Here is a 17342-nt window from a genome sequence, read left to right as displayed (position 1 = left end):
TGATTGCAGAAAATTTTAAAAAAAATCAGTGACAAGGTTTGAGTCGATGTTGCTGTGGAGAAGCTTAAGAGACTCTTCTCTATCCCCTCCCCATCTGTACCCCTTTTTCACTAAAATGAAAAGAAGGACTAGGGGTGACCTGATAGCCCCAATATCAAAGGGGCAGCCACAAAGAAGAGGGGCTCAACCTATTCTCCAAAGCGCCTGAAGGCAGGACAAGAAGCAATGGGTGGAAATCTAATCATAGAAAGAAGCAACCTAGAACTAAGGAGAAACTTCCTGACTGTTAGAATAATTAATCAGTGGAACAACCTTCCTCCAGAAGTTGTGAATGCTCCAATACTGGATGTTTTTAAGAAGAGACTGGACAGCCATTTGTCTGGAATGGTATAGGGTTTCCTGCCAGAGCATGGGGTTGGACTAGAAGACCTCCAAGGTCCCTTCCAACTCTTGTTATTCTGTTATTTTATTAAAAGGCAAGGGAAGTGGGCATTCTCATAAAGGTCCCCCATTTCTAGAAATCATCTCACTCCCCAATGAACTGGTCATATAATAACAAGGAGTTAAGCTTGCCCCCATGTTTATTTGAATAGCTAAACCATGTCTCCTTAGTTAAGTAGGTCATTTGAATGGGAGAGAAAGAGTGTTTAAAAGATCTCCTTCCACCCCATTGGTTTAAACTAAAAATTGGATCTAGGATTTCGGCACTTAAAGTGGGGGCTTGACCCCTGGGTTGTGGCAGTTGCATCAGTCTGCAGGCATCCCCTTTTTGCCCTTATAGACAGGTAATTCCTGGTAGATGGAGCCTAGGGCTGGTAACACCCAACCCTGAAAGGGGGAAGGAAGGTCAGTGAGCTGTGGAGCATGATGGATGGGAAGCATGATGCAGATCTGGACAGATGAGCAGCACCTGTTTTGCTCCTCATTAGGAAGAGTACATCAAGAAACTAAGCTTCAGGATTAATGATTGTAACTATGATTTATGACTTACCACTTTTTTGCTTGTATGTACACTGAGACTTATGCACTGAAGACAAATTCCTTGTCCAATAAAGAGTAGTCTAGTCTAGTCTAGTCTAGTCTAGTCTATTAACTAGGGAGAAATTCATGTGATTTAAGACATAAAGCAGTATTTCTCAACCTCAGCAACTATGTAGCTGGTTGGGGGATTCTGGGAGTTCACGTCCACCCATCTTAAAGTTGCTGAAGTTGAGAAGCACCATGGTAGAGAATTATTTGTTGAAATGAACTTTTATTGTCAAAGTACAACTATGTGTACATTGAGATTAGCTGAGCCTCCCTTTGTGCTCCCACCCCCCAACACACAGTGACAACAAACCCTCCATCTTACTACACCATGTGAACCAACTACACCACACACCAGCCTCCCAAGTCAATTCTGCATAAAATTCACAAAAGTTATTTCTCATTCATAAGCCTAACAGCCCACGGATAAAAGCTGTTTTTCATCCTGTTGGTGCGGCTGGCTATACTCCTATATCTCCTACCCGATGGTAGGAGAGTAAAGAGATACCGTCCAGGGAATCTCTTTGTTGGTGCAGCAATTACATGTTTGGGAACCAGTCTTTGCTGAATTATGCCAGCTCTTCCTACAGCCCGTCCCTGTTTTAATCTCCCCCTTTCTGACATCAGGCGTGAAAATGAACTGAAGCTGCCCCATGATTGGCTGTGCTACCTGGCTCCAGAGATTGTGCGCGAGATGGCTCCAGGGAAAGGTGAAGATAAGCTGCCCTTCTCCAAAGCTGCTGATGTCTATGCTTTTGGGTAAGAAGGAGAAAAGGTCACAGCAGATGCTTCTTCTCAAGATCAGCCAAAAAAAAATATACTGCCTTTCTGGAAAGAACACAGTGTGGCCATCTGGGGAAAGCTAAGCAGGTCTGGAAGGGGTTAGCGCTTGGATGGGGGATGATCTGAAGACCCCCCATAGAGCCCAGTTTTAACTTGGCTGGAGAATGTTGAGAAAGACACAATCAGTGCCTTGATGGCACCCCATATCATGCCCTGAAAAATCTTACTATGTTGTATACAATCATGAATTCTAACCAGTGGACCTCCAGGAATCCTGGTGGCACAGTGGTTAGAATGCAGTATTGGTGGCAAATTCTGCCCACAACTAGGAGTTCGATCCTGACAGGCTCAAGGTTGACTCAGCCTTTCATCCTTCCAAGGTCGGTAAAATGAGGACCCAGGTTGTTGGGGGCAATATACAAATAATGCTTACCTTGTAAAGCGCTCAGAGAGTGCCATAAAGCACTATGTGGTGGTATATAAGTCTAAGTCAGGGGTAGGCAACCTTGGCTCTTTTATGACTCGTGGACTTCAACTCCCAGAATTCCTGAGCCAACCATGCTGAGGGGAAAGGGAGAGGTTTCCAAGCTGAGCCGTGCTGGCTCAGGAATTCTGGGAGTTGAAGTCCCTGAGTCATAAAAGAGCTAAGGTTGCTTACCCCGGGCCTAGGGCAACAGTTTTTGAACCATGTACCTCAAATGAGCTAAGTTACAGCATGCGTCCAAAATAGGAGGACCTATGATTCCCAAGGGACGGAAATTTGGGGAAGCTGTGGCTGCCTCAGGGTGGCTGGGTTGCTGTGGCAGTCAGGTGATCTTCCCTTTCACTGAGCAATTATATGCGATGCAATTAAGCGTTAAAAATGATTGGGAAAGATGCTAACGTGTTTTCAAAAATCAAGTGAAATATTTGCATCTGTGGGTGTGGGTGTTTAACTTGCATTCACTGATTTTTATATTTTACATCTTGTGAAAATTAATGACATTTCAAAAGTCATGACATTTGAAAATTGCTGTTCCGGGAAACTTCAACTCTCTTTAAAAAGGAAAAAATAGCTTTTTCTCTCCTAACACAGTCCCAATTGTGGTCTAACTTAAGACGGTTTTTAAAATTTTTTATAGTTTGTCACACAGTCAGCCAGATGTGCAGACTATATTTGGCATTTTGTCTACCGGTTATTATTAATTTAAATTATTAAGTTAAGAGTTGTCTTGATGGTTTATACAGGCAGTCCTTGACTTACAACAGCTTGTTTAATGACCATAGAAAGTTACAACGGCACCGGAAAAAGTGACTTATGACCGTTTTTCACAGTTTACGACCATTGCAGCATCCCCATGGTCATGTGATCAAAATTCAGACCATTGGCAACTGACTCACATTTATGATGGTTGCACTGTTCTGTTCCCCTTTTGCGACTGTCCAACAACTAAAGTCAGTGGGGAAGCCAGATTCACTTAACAAGTGTGATACTCATTTAACTACTACAGTGATTCACTTAATAGCTGTGTCAAGAAAGGTCATAAAATGGGGCAAAACTCTCTTAATTGTCTCAGCACAGACGTTTTTGGCTCCATTGTAGTCACAAGTTGAGGACTACCTGTAGTACAGTTCTCAGTATTATGATCCTTGGCTGAATTAGAAATGGGGACTTACCACCCGAGACTTTGAGATGGGCCCCAGACTGGAAGGGGTGTATTTCAGAAGCAAAATACTTGAGCATCAGGATGCAGAATACAGGTAGTCCTCAACGTACGACCCCAATTTAGCCCAGAATTTCTGTTGCTAAGTGAAACATTTGTTAAGCGAGTTTTGCTCCATTTTATTTATTTATTTATTTATTTATTTATTTATTTATTTATTTATTTATTTATTTATTTATTTATTTATTTATTTATTTATTTTATTACATTTATATACCGCCCTTTCCCTGAGGACTCAGGGCGGTTTACAGGGAGTTAAAAACCAGCAATACAAAAGTTAAAACCAATTTAAAAAAGATTAAACTAACCCTGTGCAATTAAAACCCCGATTAAAATAAATTACTCCTCAGCCTGGGCCCGAGAGCTCAAAGAGCCAGGTCTTCAGGCCCCGGCGGAATGACCGGAGGTCGGGGGCAGTCCTCAGCTCCACTGGCAGCTGGTTCCAGAGGGCAGGCGCCCCCACTGAGAAGGCCCTATCCCTGGGTGTCACCCGCCGGCAATCTTTTACCGGTGGGACCCTGAGCAGACCCTCCCTGTGGGAGCGCACTGGGCGAAGGGCATTTGATGCCGGCAGCAGGTGTTCCCTCAAATACCCCGGACCCAGGCCATGTAGGGCTTTATAGGTGATAACCAGCACCTTGAATTTCACCCGGAGGGCAACCGGAAGCCAATGCAGCTCGCGGAGTAGAGGTGTTACATGGGAGTATCGGGAGACCCCCATTACAACTCGCGCGGCCGCATTCTGCACCAGTTGAAGCCTCCGAGTGGTCTTCAAGGGCAGCCCCATGTAGAGAGCGTTACAGTAGTCCAAACGGGAGGTCACGAGCGCATGAGTAACTGTGCGTAGGGCGTCTCGGTCCAGATAGGGACGCAACTGGCACACCAGGCGAACCTGTGCAAAAGCCCCCCTGGTCACGGCTCCTATGTGGTCTTCAAAATTGAGTCGTGAATCCAGGAGGACGCCCAAGTTGCGAGCCCTATCAACGGGGGGTAACACCTCACCCCCCATCGTTAGAGGTGGAATAGTCTGGTTAGCCCGAGATGCCGATATGCACAGCCACTCAGTCTTGGCGGGATTGAGACGAAGCCTGTTTCTCCCCATCCAGACCTGAACCGCCTCCAGGCACCGGGACATCACGGCGAGGGCATCACTGGGTTGGTTCAGGGTGGAAAGAAAAAGTTGGGTATCATCAGCGTACTGATGATACCCCACCACGAAACCACGAATGATCTCGCCCAGCGGCTTCATATAGATGTTGAACAGGAGAGGCAAGAGAACCTGAGGGACTCCACAAATGAGAGGCCTCGGGGCGGATCTCTGCCCTCCCGTCAACACCGACTGCGAGCGGCCCTGGAGGTAGGAGGAGAACCACCGTAAAACGGTGCCTCCCACTCCCAACCCCCGAGACGCCGCAGCAGGATACCATGGTCGATGGTATCGAAAGCCGCTGAGAGATCTAATAGGACCAGGACAGAGGAGCAACCCCTGTCCCTTGCCCTCCAGAGATCATTCACCAGCGTGACCAATGCCGTCTCCGTGCTGTGTCCGGGTCTGAAACCCGATTGGTACGGGTCCAGATAATCAGTTTCCTCCAGGAACAGAGGAAGCTGATGCGCCACCACATTCTCAACAACCTTCGCCAAAAAGCGAAGGTTGGAGACTGGACGATAGTTATTTAAAACAGCTGGGTCCAAAGCAGGCTTCTTGAGGAGGGGTCTCACCACCGCCTCCTTCAAGGCGGCAGGGAAGACACCCTCCTTCAAAGAAGCAGTTATTACTGCATGGAACCAGCCTCGTGTTCCCTCCCGAGCCGCATAAGCTAGCCAGGAGGGGCACGGATCCAACAAACAGGTGGTGGTGCTCAGTCTCCCCATGATCCTGTCCACATCATCAGGGGAAACAGGGTCGAACTCAGTCCAGATAACATGCTCAAGACCGCCCGATTCCTCCACATCAGACTCTGCCCAGTCAGAGTCCAGACCGGTCCGGATCTGAGCGATTTTGTCCGCCAGATGATGACTAAACTCCTCGGCTCGTCCCCGCAAGGGATCTTCTCTCACCTCCTGGTTAAGGAGGGAGCGAGTCACCCTAAACAGGGCGGCCGGGCGATTATCTGCGGACGCGATAAGGGCGGCAAAGTAGTTAGACTTCGCCGTCCTTATCGCCGCAAGATAAGACCTTATAAAGGTTCTTAACTGCAATCGGTCGGATTCGGATCGGCTGGACCTCCAACCGCTCTCTAGACCTCGTCTCCGACGCTTCATCTCCCGGAGCTTTACAACTTTTCATGCCACAGCTGTTAAATGAATCGCTGCAGTTGGTAAAATCATAACACGGTTGTTAAGTGAACCCGGCTTCCCCATTGACTTTAGTTGTCAGAAGGTCGCAAAAGGGGATCACATGACCCCGGGACTCTGTAACCGTCATAAATAGGAATCAGTTGCCAAGTATCTGAATTTTGATCACATGACCACCGGGGATGCTGCAACGGTTGTAAATGTGAAAAACAGCCCTAGGTCACTTTTGTCAGTGACGTAACTTTGAATGGTCACTAAATGAACTGTTGTAAGTCGAGTACTACCTGCATATGAGGTCTATATGTTGGAAAACTCCAAGGACAATGTGTCAAAAACATGGCAATTACACTTTGTCTCAAACATATGTGATTGATATTAGAGTTTTATTGGCACTGTATTTCTGTGTCAGCTTAATTAAGCTAGTTGAAACCTGGCGGCGTCATTTGTGCATTTTCTATTTGTTAAAATGTGTCCTGATAATCTAGACTCTGAGGTTTACAGTGATACCTATAAATTGATTCTAGACGGTGCAGTGAGTAAACAAAAACAATAAGTACCAAATTTTTCCAATAAGGAATAATGTAGTGAGTCATAAGACAGCTGACATTGACAAGTTTGGCTTGCTGAACACCAAACAAACAATGAGTATCACCACAAAATTCGATGAGTTTCAAAGCAGTTGAGTACCAAGGTACCACTGTATAGTTAATAGTTCAGTGTATTGTACAAACCTAGAACACTGAGTTAATTCAGGAACAGAATTAAGCATCTTGGACAGTTCATTTGCCCAGAAGCTAGATGGGGGTGTGGTTTGCTTCCTGGTATATGGAGTTGGTAGTCATTTTATGAAAATGCCAAGAGCATGTTCTCATAGTACTGGTTTCCAAAGTTTGCCTCCAGCTAGTTAAACAATATTCCCAATGGGATGTTTTGGTTTACAATTCCCAACACCACCAGCCAGCACACCATTGGAAAGCCAGCAGAAAAGCAGTGTTTTGCAGCAGCTTGTGCCACCTTCAGGATTCTGTCAGCCATAAGATTAAAAAGACAAAATTCAATCAGGTTGGCCTGGCATATGATTTATTTAGACCCCACCTTTTCTACCGAAGTTCAAGTGGCAAACACAGTGTTCACCCCTATGAGAATTAATCTTCCAGCCTCTATTTGAAGACCTCTAGCAAAGAATTTGCTACTTCATGTAGCATTCTGCTCCACTGGCTGATTTTTAAAGGAGCCCACACGAATGAATGAATGAATGAATGAATGAATGAATGAATGAATGAATGAACACTGCCTGCTTGCCTATTTGGTGACTTGGCTGTCAACAGTGCAGACCTTCACCTTGGAACTGCTTTGCTTCTCAGGACCGTGTGGTACGAGCTCCAGGCCAGGGAATGGCCCTTTCAGAGCCAGCCAGCGGAGGCCTTGATTTGGCAGATCGGAAGCGGTGAAGGAATGAAACAAGTTCTGCAAGCCAGTAGCCTGGGGAAAGAAGTCGGGGTAAGTGGATGTGGGCTCTGCCCTCCTGGTCAAACCTCCACCTCATGGAGTCCCAGAGTGGGATCCAGGAATCTTAGAACCAGCTGGAGCCTAGGGCACCAAAGGATGCGCTTCCCATTCACAAATTCTACCTTTGTCTCATTTATCAGGTGGGACTTGAATTTCAGTTCTCAAACCTCCAGGAGCCTTTCTTTGGGCATCCAAATATGCCTCCTTTTTATTAATTTGGTTTACACTTCCCTTTTCATTGAGGAGCTCAAGGTGGCCCACGTTGTATCCTATCCTCTTTAAAATAATTAGCAATACACGTAATGATCAATCGCTTAGCAACCAGTAATAATAATAATAAACTTTATTGTCAAAGTACAACATGTGTACATTGAGATTAGCTTAGCCTCCCCCCGTGCTCTCTCCCCCCAACACACAGTGACAACAAACCCTCCATCCTACCACACCATGTGAACCAACTACACCACACACCGGCCTCCCAAGTCAATTCTGCATAAGTTCACAGAGATTATGTCCCATTTAAAAGCCTAACAGCCCACGGATAAAAGCTATTTTTCAGCCTGTTGGTATGGCTGGCTATATTTACGACGCAGCTCCGGAGTTCCAACAATGGCATCCCACACAGTCATGTGACTCCATTTCAGGTGCTTGGCAACTGGCTCGCCTTTATGACCAGTTGCCACATTCTACAGTCATGTGATACGATTAAGGTTTTTTTTTTGTCAGAAAGGCTGGTTTCAGGCAAAAAAAAAAAACCTCACAGGAATGCATTGACTTGCTTAATGACTGCCATGTTCACTTAATCAGTGTTTGTTTTACAACTGCCATGTTCACTTAATGGCTGCGGCAAAAAAACCAAACCCAACTAAATTCGGATCAGTCGTGTGGGTGCCTCAATTTACAACCATCATGACTTACAACAAAAATTCCAGTCTCTGTTGTAGTCGTAAGTCCAGGACCAACTGTAGGTTCTCCTTTTTCACCCCGTCCAGTTTCCCAGGACAGTGACATCCCCAGCCTGATTTCTGACTTCCTTTTCCCCTTGTGGGGGCTCATGTTTTCTGTATCCAATTAATGCCTGGATTTGTTGACATGACTGAGCAGAAGTTCTGCATTTACATTCAGTCTATCAAATCTCCAGGTTTAGCCTGTGACTTTGCAATTCCTTCCAAGAAGCAGCTCTTAGAAGCCTCCATCTTCAAACTGATAGTTTGAACTACAACTCCCATTGCCACAAAGGATTGTAGATGTTGTAGAGCAGAGGTCCGCAACCTTTTGGGCACCAGGGAGCAGTTCCGTGGAGGGAGGTTTTTCTGCGGACCGGAGGGTGTGTGGTTTTGTGTGCTGCCTGCGTCCTGCGGATGGGGCTTTGATTGTTTGTGCGGACCAGTTGCTGACATGCTGGATCCCTGTTGTAGAGCAACTTATTTGGGCCGCTTGCAGTTAACCCAGGCTTTTTTTTAAAAAAAAAAAACTTGTACCGTGTGGGTTCTTTGTATTGGAATGGCTTTCTTTTCCAAGGATGCTATGGATTATTTTTTTTAAAAAAAAAGATGATTGTTATCTTGTAGGAAATCCTTTCGGCGTGTTGGGCTTTTGATGTGGCTGAGCGGCCCAAATTCACCCTCTTGATGGAAATGCTTGAAAAATTGCCAAAGCTTAACCGGAGGCTTTCTCACCCAGGACACTTCTGGAAATCAGCTGAGTACGTATTGTCTCTCCTTGTCTCACCCATTTCCCAAAATTGCATTTTTATTAGGCTTTTGATTGATGAAGAAATGAGTCGTGGTCCCAGGGTGGCAGGTTCGATAGACACCTCCATATTTATTACAACTTACGGTAATAATAAGGAAGGCTTGTGTGTGTTTCCCAAATAAAGTGGCTATTTAATAAAGTGGGACTTCTTTAAACAAATCATAATATCATCCAACTTTAAATCTGCCTCCTCTGTCTCCTCCCACCAATCATGTTTTATTTCACTTTCATTTGTTGTCAGTGTGGGTGTGACTGCGCCAAGACAGAGTTTTCCAAAGAGTCTTGTGCCATTTAAAAAGTAATTTTTTCATCCCTGAAGCTAGCTGGCTGAATGGCTGACAGGCAGGCAGGCAGGAAGAAAGGGAGAGAGAGAGAGAGGAGGAAGGAAGGAAGGAAGGAAGGAAGGAAGGAAGGAAGGAAGGAAGGAAGGAAGGAAGGAAGGAAGGAAGGGGAATTCTGGGAGTTGAAGTCCACATATTGTAAAGTTGCCAAGATTGGGAAACACTGCCTATGTGCAGTGCACATAAAAAACAACCAGAGCTTCAACTGCCACCTTGACTTTTGAGACAACGCTGTGGACATCCCTGAAGCCTGGATAGAAGCCCTCCTAGCCAAAATGCAGGTAGCGGTATCTGTCTTACAGGTGGTCCTCGATCTACCATCATTTGTTTACTAATTGTTCAAAGTTACAGTGGCACTGAAAAAAAAAAGTGACAATCTCTCCTCGCAATTAACAACCGTTGCAGCATCCCCATGCTCCTGTGATCAAAATTCAGGCACTTGGCAGCCGGCATGTACTTACAGTGCTTGGAGCACCCCAAGGTCATGAGATCGCCATTTGCAACCTTCCCAGCCAGCTTCTGACGAGCAAAGTCCATTGCTGGATTTGCTTCATGCCTGCCTGATTCATTTAACAACTGCAGAATTTTGTCAGGGCAAAAACAGTTGTAAAATCGGGTGCCACTCGCTTAACAACTGCCTTCCTTAACAATAGAAATTCTGGTCCCAGAACTGTGACTGTAAGTTGAGAACTATCTGTAATCCCTTTTTCTCATGCTGCTAACAAATATTGTGGCATCTGACAAAATGTGAGAAACATGCACCACACACACACACACACACACACACACAGACACAATGTCCTCCCTGCATCACTGAAACATTCTTGCTTCTGAGCTTCCCATCATTTCACATCAGAGAAGCAGCATCTGGGTTCACTTGTTATACAGTGATACCTCGGTATTTGGGGTTGTTTCTGGGAGGGGCAACGAGTACAAAAAAGGAGGAGTCCCAAACAAACCACGTGATTTTACTATGTAATATTTTGCTTTGACTGGGAAGAACTTTCTGTCTGTTATTTTTTCTATGTCAGTAACCCTCCCAGCATGGTGGACTTCCTGTCTGCCCTCTATGGTGTGTCCCCCTCCTCTTGCAGTGACCTTTCCAGCATGGTGGACTTCCTGTCTGCTCTCTGTGGCTGTCCCCTCCTCTTGCAGTGTGACCTTCCCAGCATGGCAGACTTCCTGTCTGCCCTCTGTGGCTGTCCTTTTGCAGTGATGTTCCCAGCATGGCGAACTTCGCTTTACAACCACAGTGATCCCACTTAACCACCACAGCAAAAAAAAAAAGGTTGCAAAATCAGTCACAGTCACATGGTGACCCACTTAATGACCGATATGTTTTATGACAGTAATTCTGGACTGAATTATGGTCATAAATCAAGGAGTACCTGTACTCTTTTTTCTCAGGATTTCATAGAAGGAGGTCTTTTCCCCCCAAGAATTTTATTAATAGTTTAATAAATGTATTAATTTCATGAGATAAAATGAAAACAAAGACAATAGGAAAGGAGGGGAAGGAAAAAAAGGTGAAAGAGAGGTGTAGGGCAAAGGGGTTAAAAAAAAAAAGAAGGCATTAACGTTCAGCTTTTTTCAGTGCAGTCAAGTACAAAACAGAATTTTGACCTTGGGGGTTCTTCTCGTGGGACCTCTGGCCCAGAGCAAAAAAAAAAATCTGACCATTTGAGACCCACATTTCTGTGGAATCAGTTCAGTTAGGAAAATGAGCTCTGAATAGCTAAACACACAAATCTCTCCCCCCCCCCCGTGTTTCTGACCTTTTAACCTTTTGGACTGTGAACTAACTCTCCTCTCTTTTGTATGTTTTCCTTCTACCTTCTCTCTTACAGGTTGTAGCTCCTGGCCCGCAATCGCTGAATTTCTTCTTGCATGAGCACTTGTGACTAATCTACCCAGCAGCTCCGACCTTGTGCACACAAGCTGTGTGTGCACGCACCTGCTTTCCGTTTTTAACTCTTGAGTGCCCCTGATGCTGCTAACGGTTCCTTCTCCCATCCTGCCTCTTTTCTTGGTGTGGGCTGCTCAACTGAAGTAACCTGTCTGTTAAGAACTCTTGCCTCTCTGTTAACACTCGACTACATGAAATTTCCCCACTCCTGAAAGTGCAACCGCCTTGCTCCTTGGAGCAACTCACCTCCCCACCCCCAGTGCTTTCTCTGTCACACACACACTCTCTGCACTCCTACCACCAGCCTGGTCTGCAAGATGTAAGCAAGCACAAAAGGCAAAAACCTAACAGCATTGTGTGCTTGTCCTTGGTAGGCGAGTTTTGAAATAAAGACACGTTGAACTCTAGTGTGCATTTGACTTCCAGCCAAGAGAGACATTAAAAACCTGTGTTGATTCTTCCATAACAGCTCCAGTGGGGCTAATTAGAAATGTATAAATTTTTATCCCACCCAGCCAGGGGATAAATTAAGACCAAGTCTTAAAAAAAAACAAAACCTGAACTGATGAGTGATTGTAACAAGTGCTGAGTTGGCTAATTTTCCGTTGTGTCGAAAGTGGTATATATCTTTGCATGTTTCACTTCCATTGTCTTTTAGAATATTGTATACTGTTCCTGTTTATCACTTTAATGTATATTCTGCCTTTCTATAAATGGAAGAAGCATTACTGCATGCGTGAAAGAGAAAGGGGGGAAGAGGACTTTTTTTTTTAAGATTGTAGTTTGTACATTATTATTTGTATTAAAAGCAAGAACATTTTTAAATGGCTGTCCAGTTGAAATGGGAACAACAATTTAATGGGGAATTTGAACATGCAGTCGTTTTACTAATTTCCAGTGTAGTCCTGTTTATGTCTGTATTGTCCTTGGTGTTTGTTCTCTGAGCCTGGTTGCTGGTTTGCAGACATTTTATGACGTGACTAGGTAACATCACCAGTGCTAGGGAGTGTGGGGTTTGTCTCCTTTTTATATAAAGCCGTGGTGGTGTAGTGGTTAGAATGTATTGCAGGCTGTTGACTGCCAGCAGTTCGATTCTCAATGGATCAAGGTTAATAATAATAATAATAATAATAATAATAATAATAATAATAATAATAATAATAATAATAATAATAATAATAATGAGTTGGGAGGAACCTTGGAGGTCATCTAGTCCAACCCCCTGCTCAGGCAGGAAACCTTCCATCCTTCCAAGATTGGTAAAATGAGGACCCAGATTGTTGGGGTCAATATGCTGACTCTCGAAACTGCTTAGGTAAAGGTAAAGGTTCCCCCGCACATACGTGCTAGTCGTTTCCGACTCTAGGGGCTGGTGCTCATCTCCGTTTCAAAGCTGAAGAGCCAGCGCTTGTCCGAGGACGTCTCCGTGGTCATGTGGCCGGCATGACTAGACGCCAAAGGCGCACGGAACGCTGTTACCTTCCCACCGTAGTGGTCCCTATTTTTCTGCTTGCATTTTTACGTGCTTTCGAATTGCTAGGTTGGCAGAAGCTGGGACGAGTAACAGGCGCTCACTGTTACGCGGCACTCGGGATTCGACCCGCCAAACTGCCGACCTTCTGATCGACAAGCTCAGCGTCCTAACCCACTGAGCCACCGTGTCCCTAAACTGCTTAGAGAGGGCTGTAAAGCACTGTGAAGTGGTATATAAGTCTAAGTGCTATTGCAATTTCTATTGCTATATACAATAGTTTGACCTACCAGTGCAGATGGGGAAATGGTTTCTCCTTGGTAGTTCCTTGATTAGACTATTGTTTTTTGCTTGATTGTTTGTCTGGTATTTATCCCTGCTTATCTGGGTGTTAGTTGCTGGAGAGGATGCGTACTGTTTTTTTTTTTTTGGTTTACTTAATGTTTTTATTGTCTCTTTTGAATGGTGTTTAAATGTGGTTTATTTCTATGTGTCTATTGAGGACTGAACAGGGAGCAAACCCCACACTCATTAGCACTGATGATGTTACCTAGTTGGGTCATGAAATGTCTATAAGCAAGTTCAGAACGCAGTGAGGAATCCGCAATTCGGTTCTGAGCTTCTGATGTATCCAAATCTATTTATGTCTGTTTTAAAGTAAGAGGGATACCATTGCAGCCTAAATATTTCAACAGTTCCAGTTTCACCCATGACATTTTTTTCCTCCCTGGAAATTTTCTCATAGCAGAAAGCAGTGGAGAGATTGATGACACCCATTTAGCTAATCAGCTGCAGAAGGCCTTGAATTGATGATATGATGTGTTTTAGAGCATGGGAAATTCAGAGTCTTCCAGCTTTTCTTCCATAAAGGATCTCAAAAGGAAAGGCCCCAGTCTGATAACTAGTGGGTTCTTGGGCATCTAAATAGCCAGGGCACATTTTTTCATAGATAATAGTGAGTAAAGCATCCAGCAAAATACAACATCCATTTCTGTGTTCATATGTAAATGTAGCCCATAGATAATATCCATCACACAAATTTCCTTTATTTTATTTATTTTATTTATTTTATTGAATTTATATACCGCCCTTTCCCGAAGGACTCAGGGCGGTTTACAGGGTATAATTTTTAAAACATTAATACAAAAATTAAGACCAATTTAAAAAAAGATTAAACTAAGTCCCTGCAACATGTAAAACCCCAGTTAAAACCCCAATTAAAACTCAGCCTGAGCCGGAAAGCTCGAAGAGCCAGGTCTTCAGGTCTCGGCGGAATGATCACGGTACTGTTAGCCCTTGACTTACAAATGTAATGAAGCCCAGAATTTCCATCGTATGTCATGATAGACGTAAGTCATGGAACCCACGTGACCAACCCAATTTTATAACACTTCCTCCAGTTGTCATTAAGGGAATGTGGTGGATGTAAAGTGAACTCTGCAGTCATTAAGCAAATACTGCAGACAGTAGGTGAAACCATTGTCCGCAGTGGGTGTTTTTTTTGCTGGAAACCAGCAAAAAAAAGTTGTAAATTGTGGTCATGTGACTGCGGACACACTGGAAATGGTTGTCGATGTGGGCCAATTGCTGAACACCCAAAATAGAATCACACGACTGCTGGGTGGCGGATGGCCATCAGATGTATGAATCTAAGTTATGTCCATCATAACCTAGAATGATCGCTAAGCAACTGCTCAGAAGTCAACGACTACCTCTAAACAATGTTGTGTCGAGCACAGAAAAAGAAATAGCAAGCAAAGGAAACTAAAGGCAGAAGAGAAAAGAAAAAGCTAATTAAGTCTCGATGACACAACACCATTGTTACACAGGTAGTCCTTGACGTAATGACCACAATTGAGCCCCCAATTTTCGTTGCTAAGTGAAACAGTTGTTAAGTGAATTTTGCCCCAGTTAATGACCTTTCCTGCTATAGTTGTTAAGGGAATCACTGCAGTTGTGAGTAACATGGTTGTTAATTGAATCTGGCTTCCCCATTGACTTTGCTTGTCAGAAGATAATCACATGACCCCTAGACATTGCGACCTTCATAAGTCAATTGCCAAGCATCCAAATTTTGATCATGTGACTATGGGATACTACAATAGTCGTAACTGTGAAAAACAGTCTTAAGTCACTTTTTTCAGTGTTGTTGTAACATTGAACGGTCACAAAGAACTGTTGTAAGTTAAGGACTACCTGTATTACCATCTTGTTAAATGTTTCATACCTTGCCTATTATGCTACACACCTGGGCCGCTAATTCTGGGAGTTGAAGTCCACAAGTCATAAAAGAACCAAGTTTGAAGACCCCTGCCATAAGTCAATGACTACCTGTAGTCCAGACCGAAAAGTGCCCCAAGACTCACAAATACTCTAGAGTGGCCCTTTTTGTAAGAGAGGGATGTGAATGGAGGTTTTCTTATCCTGAAAATTATTTTTTAATGAGAAAATGTTATGGGACAAAGTTGTTCAAAACGTTCGAAGTGCATGCACTATAGGAGAGCTGTCATGTCTTGCTTTCTGCGTTGGAAATTAGAACCTGTTTGTTCACTGGCATTTCATTTTACTGTAGAAATTAACATGTAACTGTTTTAATTTCCATTCTCCTCCTTCTCTCCTTCAGCCTTAACAGTAGCAAAATGGTTATCCGTTTTGAACGATTTGCTCTGGGAGATCTGGAATCCAGTAATCAAAAGATATAGCTTGCTGTGTTTTAATGGTCCTTGGCTCCTGTGGTTTTGTTTTGTTTTTTTTCTCTGTGCCATTCACACGCCTGGGAAAAACCTGCCTGCGATCTTAAAACGGAAAATCCCCAAAGTCACGGAAGGAGAAGATGGTGGGACTACCCGCCCCCACACTGCCCTGGCAATATGGACGTTTGATATGTTTGCTTAAGTCAGAGGCTTCCTTCTTGAAATGTTTACATTTGGATTACTTTTTTTTCTGTGTGGATTAACGGTTAATAATAAACGTGATAAAAAGATGTCTTTTTTTCCACAAAAAAACCCCACAAACAAACAAACAAACAAACAAACAAACACCAAGCATTTTCAGTATCACTTTTCTTATTTCAAATTATTCGGGCACTATTTAAACCGTAGGATTACAACAAACCTGGGTTTTGTTGGCAAAGAAGCAAAAGAATTTTGCGGTGAGAGAGGACCTTTTGTCAAGCTGAAAGACTGACAAAATAGGCCTTGAGGGCAGGCATGGTACTGTTTAAGAGGTGTGTGTGTGTGTGTGTGTGTGTGTATGTATGTATATATATATAGAGAGAGTGTGTGTGTGTGTGTGTATATATATATATAGAGAGAGAGAGAGTGTGTGTGTTTGTGTATGTATATATATATATATATATATATATATATATATATATATATATATATATATATATATATATATATAGAGAGAGAGAGAGAGAGAGAGAGAGAGAGAGAGAGAGAGAACTAAGACCCCTTTATGATTTGTGGACTTCTTGGCTGGCTCAGGAATTCTGGGAGTTGAAGTCCACAAGTCATAAAGTGGCCATAGTTCCCCACCTCTGATCTAAGCTGTCTGCAGGACACTGTTTCTCCCCTCCAAAGAGCATTCCAGCTTGGGGAAGGCCTGGAAAACTATGGGCCCTTTTTTCCAACCTCCCCCGCCAGGGTGCAGTTTGAAAGTGTGATAATCCTACTGGGTAGACAGGACCTCTGAGCCTGTACAGTATATGCATCTCTCAAGCTGCCAAACTCAAAATGAGCCTGAAATAAAATACATGCCATAAAGCCATCTTACCTGGAGACCTGATATGGGTTGTGGCTGTACCTCTGAAAATTGCCATCTGAACTTTAATCCTGTGTAAAGAAGAAGAATTGTGTGGGATGCTGGTGACCACGGCATTCCTGTCACTTTTTTTGCCACAAACTCAAAGTGGTTTACTATCGATTTCCGGAATCTTTTTAACCACTCAATCCCTTCCTTTGTGATCTCCCAGTCTTGTTTCATTTCAGACTGTGTAAACCACCATTTACCGGTATGTGATGGGGTTTGGAATTAGAGTTTCTCCAATATCGGAGGGCAAGAGTGGGGTGGGGGTTGAGGTAATCATGTGTGTGCATGTGTATAGTTCCTGCACTCTTCTACACAGCTGCCACCCTCTCCTAAGTAACAACTACTTCACCTTAAGGCACGAATAGAGAAACCTGTACCCTCCAGATTCTGTATTGTTAGACTTTAGATCCCATCATCCTGGCCTCCTGACAAGAGGGATAACAATCTGATTAAACACATTTGGAGTAGCATGCGCCAATCCTAATCTTATCCATGATCTAAACCCATGTTTCTCCTGCCCCCTTGTGGAGGAATGTGGAAGCTCTGTTTATTCAGAGCTGCCCTTTTTATGAACACAATAAATATTAAGCAGGGTATATTGGCTTTAGCTTACTGTCTATACCCAATTTTTAGGTTGTTGGTGCAATATTTTATTTTCCCTTTGTTTCTGAAACATTCTTTGGATTTATCATTCAGAAACATAGAATGGAAGTAATATAAGTGGTATAAACATGTTT

The 17342-nt window shown here is 43.7% G+C and overlaps 1 protein-coding gene across 1 annotated transcript in view; it reads left to right on the top strand.

The window, feature by feature from the left end:
* The window catches only part of KSR1 (kinase suppressor of ras 1), a 206949-nt gene extending 190897 nt beyond the window's left edge, over nucleotides 1-16052 (top strand). The window contains exons 17-20 of the mRNA XM_081346632.1: nucleotides 1654-1785; nucleotides 7175-7310; nucleotides 8891-9024; nucleotides 15416-16052. Of these exons, the coding sequence (XP_081202758.1) occupies nucleotides 1654-1785; nucleotides 7175-7310; nucleotides 8891-9024; nucleotides 15416-15494 (481 nt within the window). The 3' untranslated portion in view covers nucleotides 15495-16052. The remainder of the gene's footprint in view (nucleotides 1-1653; nucleotides 1786-7174; nucleotides 7311-8890; nucleotides 9025-15415) is intronic.
* Nucleotides 16053-17342: the final 1290 nt, after the last annotated feature.

This window comes from Vipera berus (assembly GCF_964194415.1).
Source record: "Vipera berus genome assembly, chromosome: 1".
Classification (NCBI taxonomy): domain Eukaryota; kingdom Metazoa; phylum Chordata; class Lepidosauria; order Squamata; family Viperidae; genus Vipera; species Vipera berus.
Note: the sequence above shows the minus strand (reverse complement) of the source record. Positions and strands in the feature narration are given on the sequence as shown.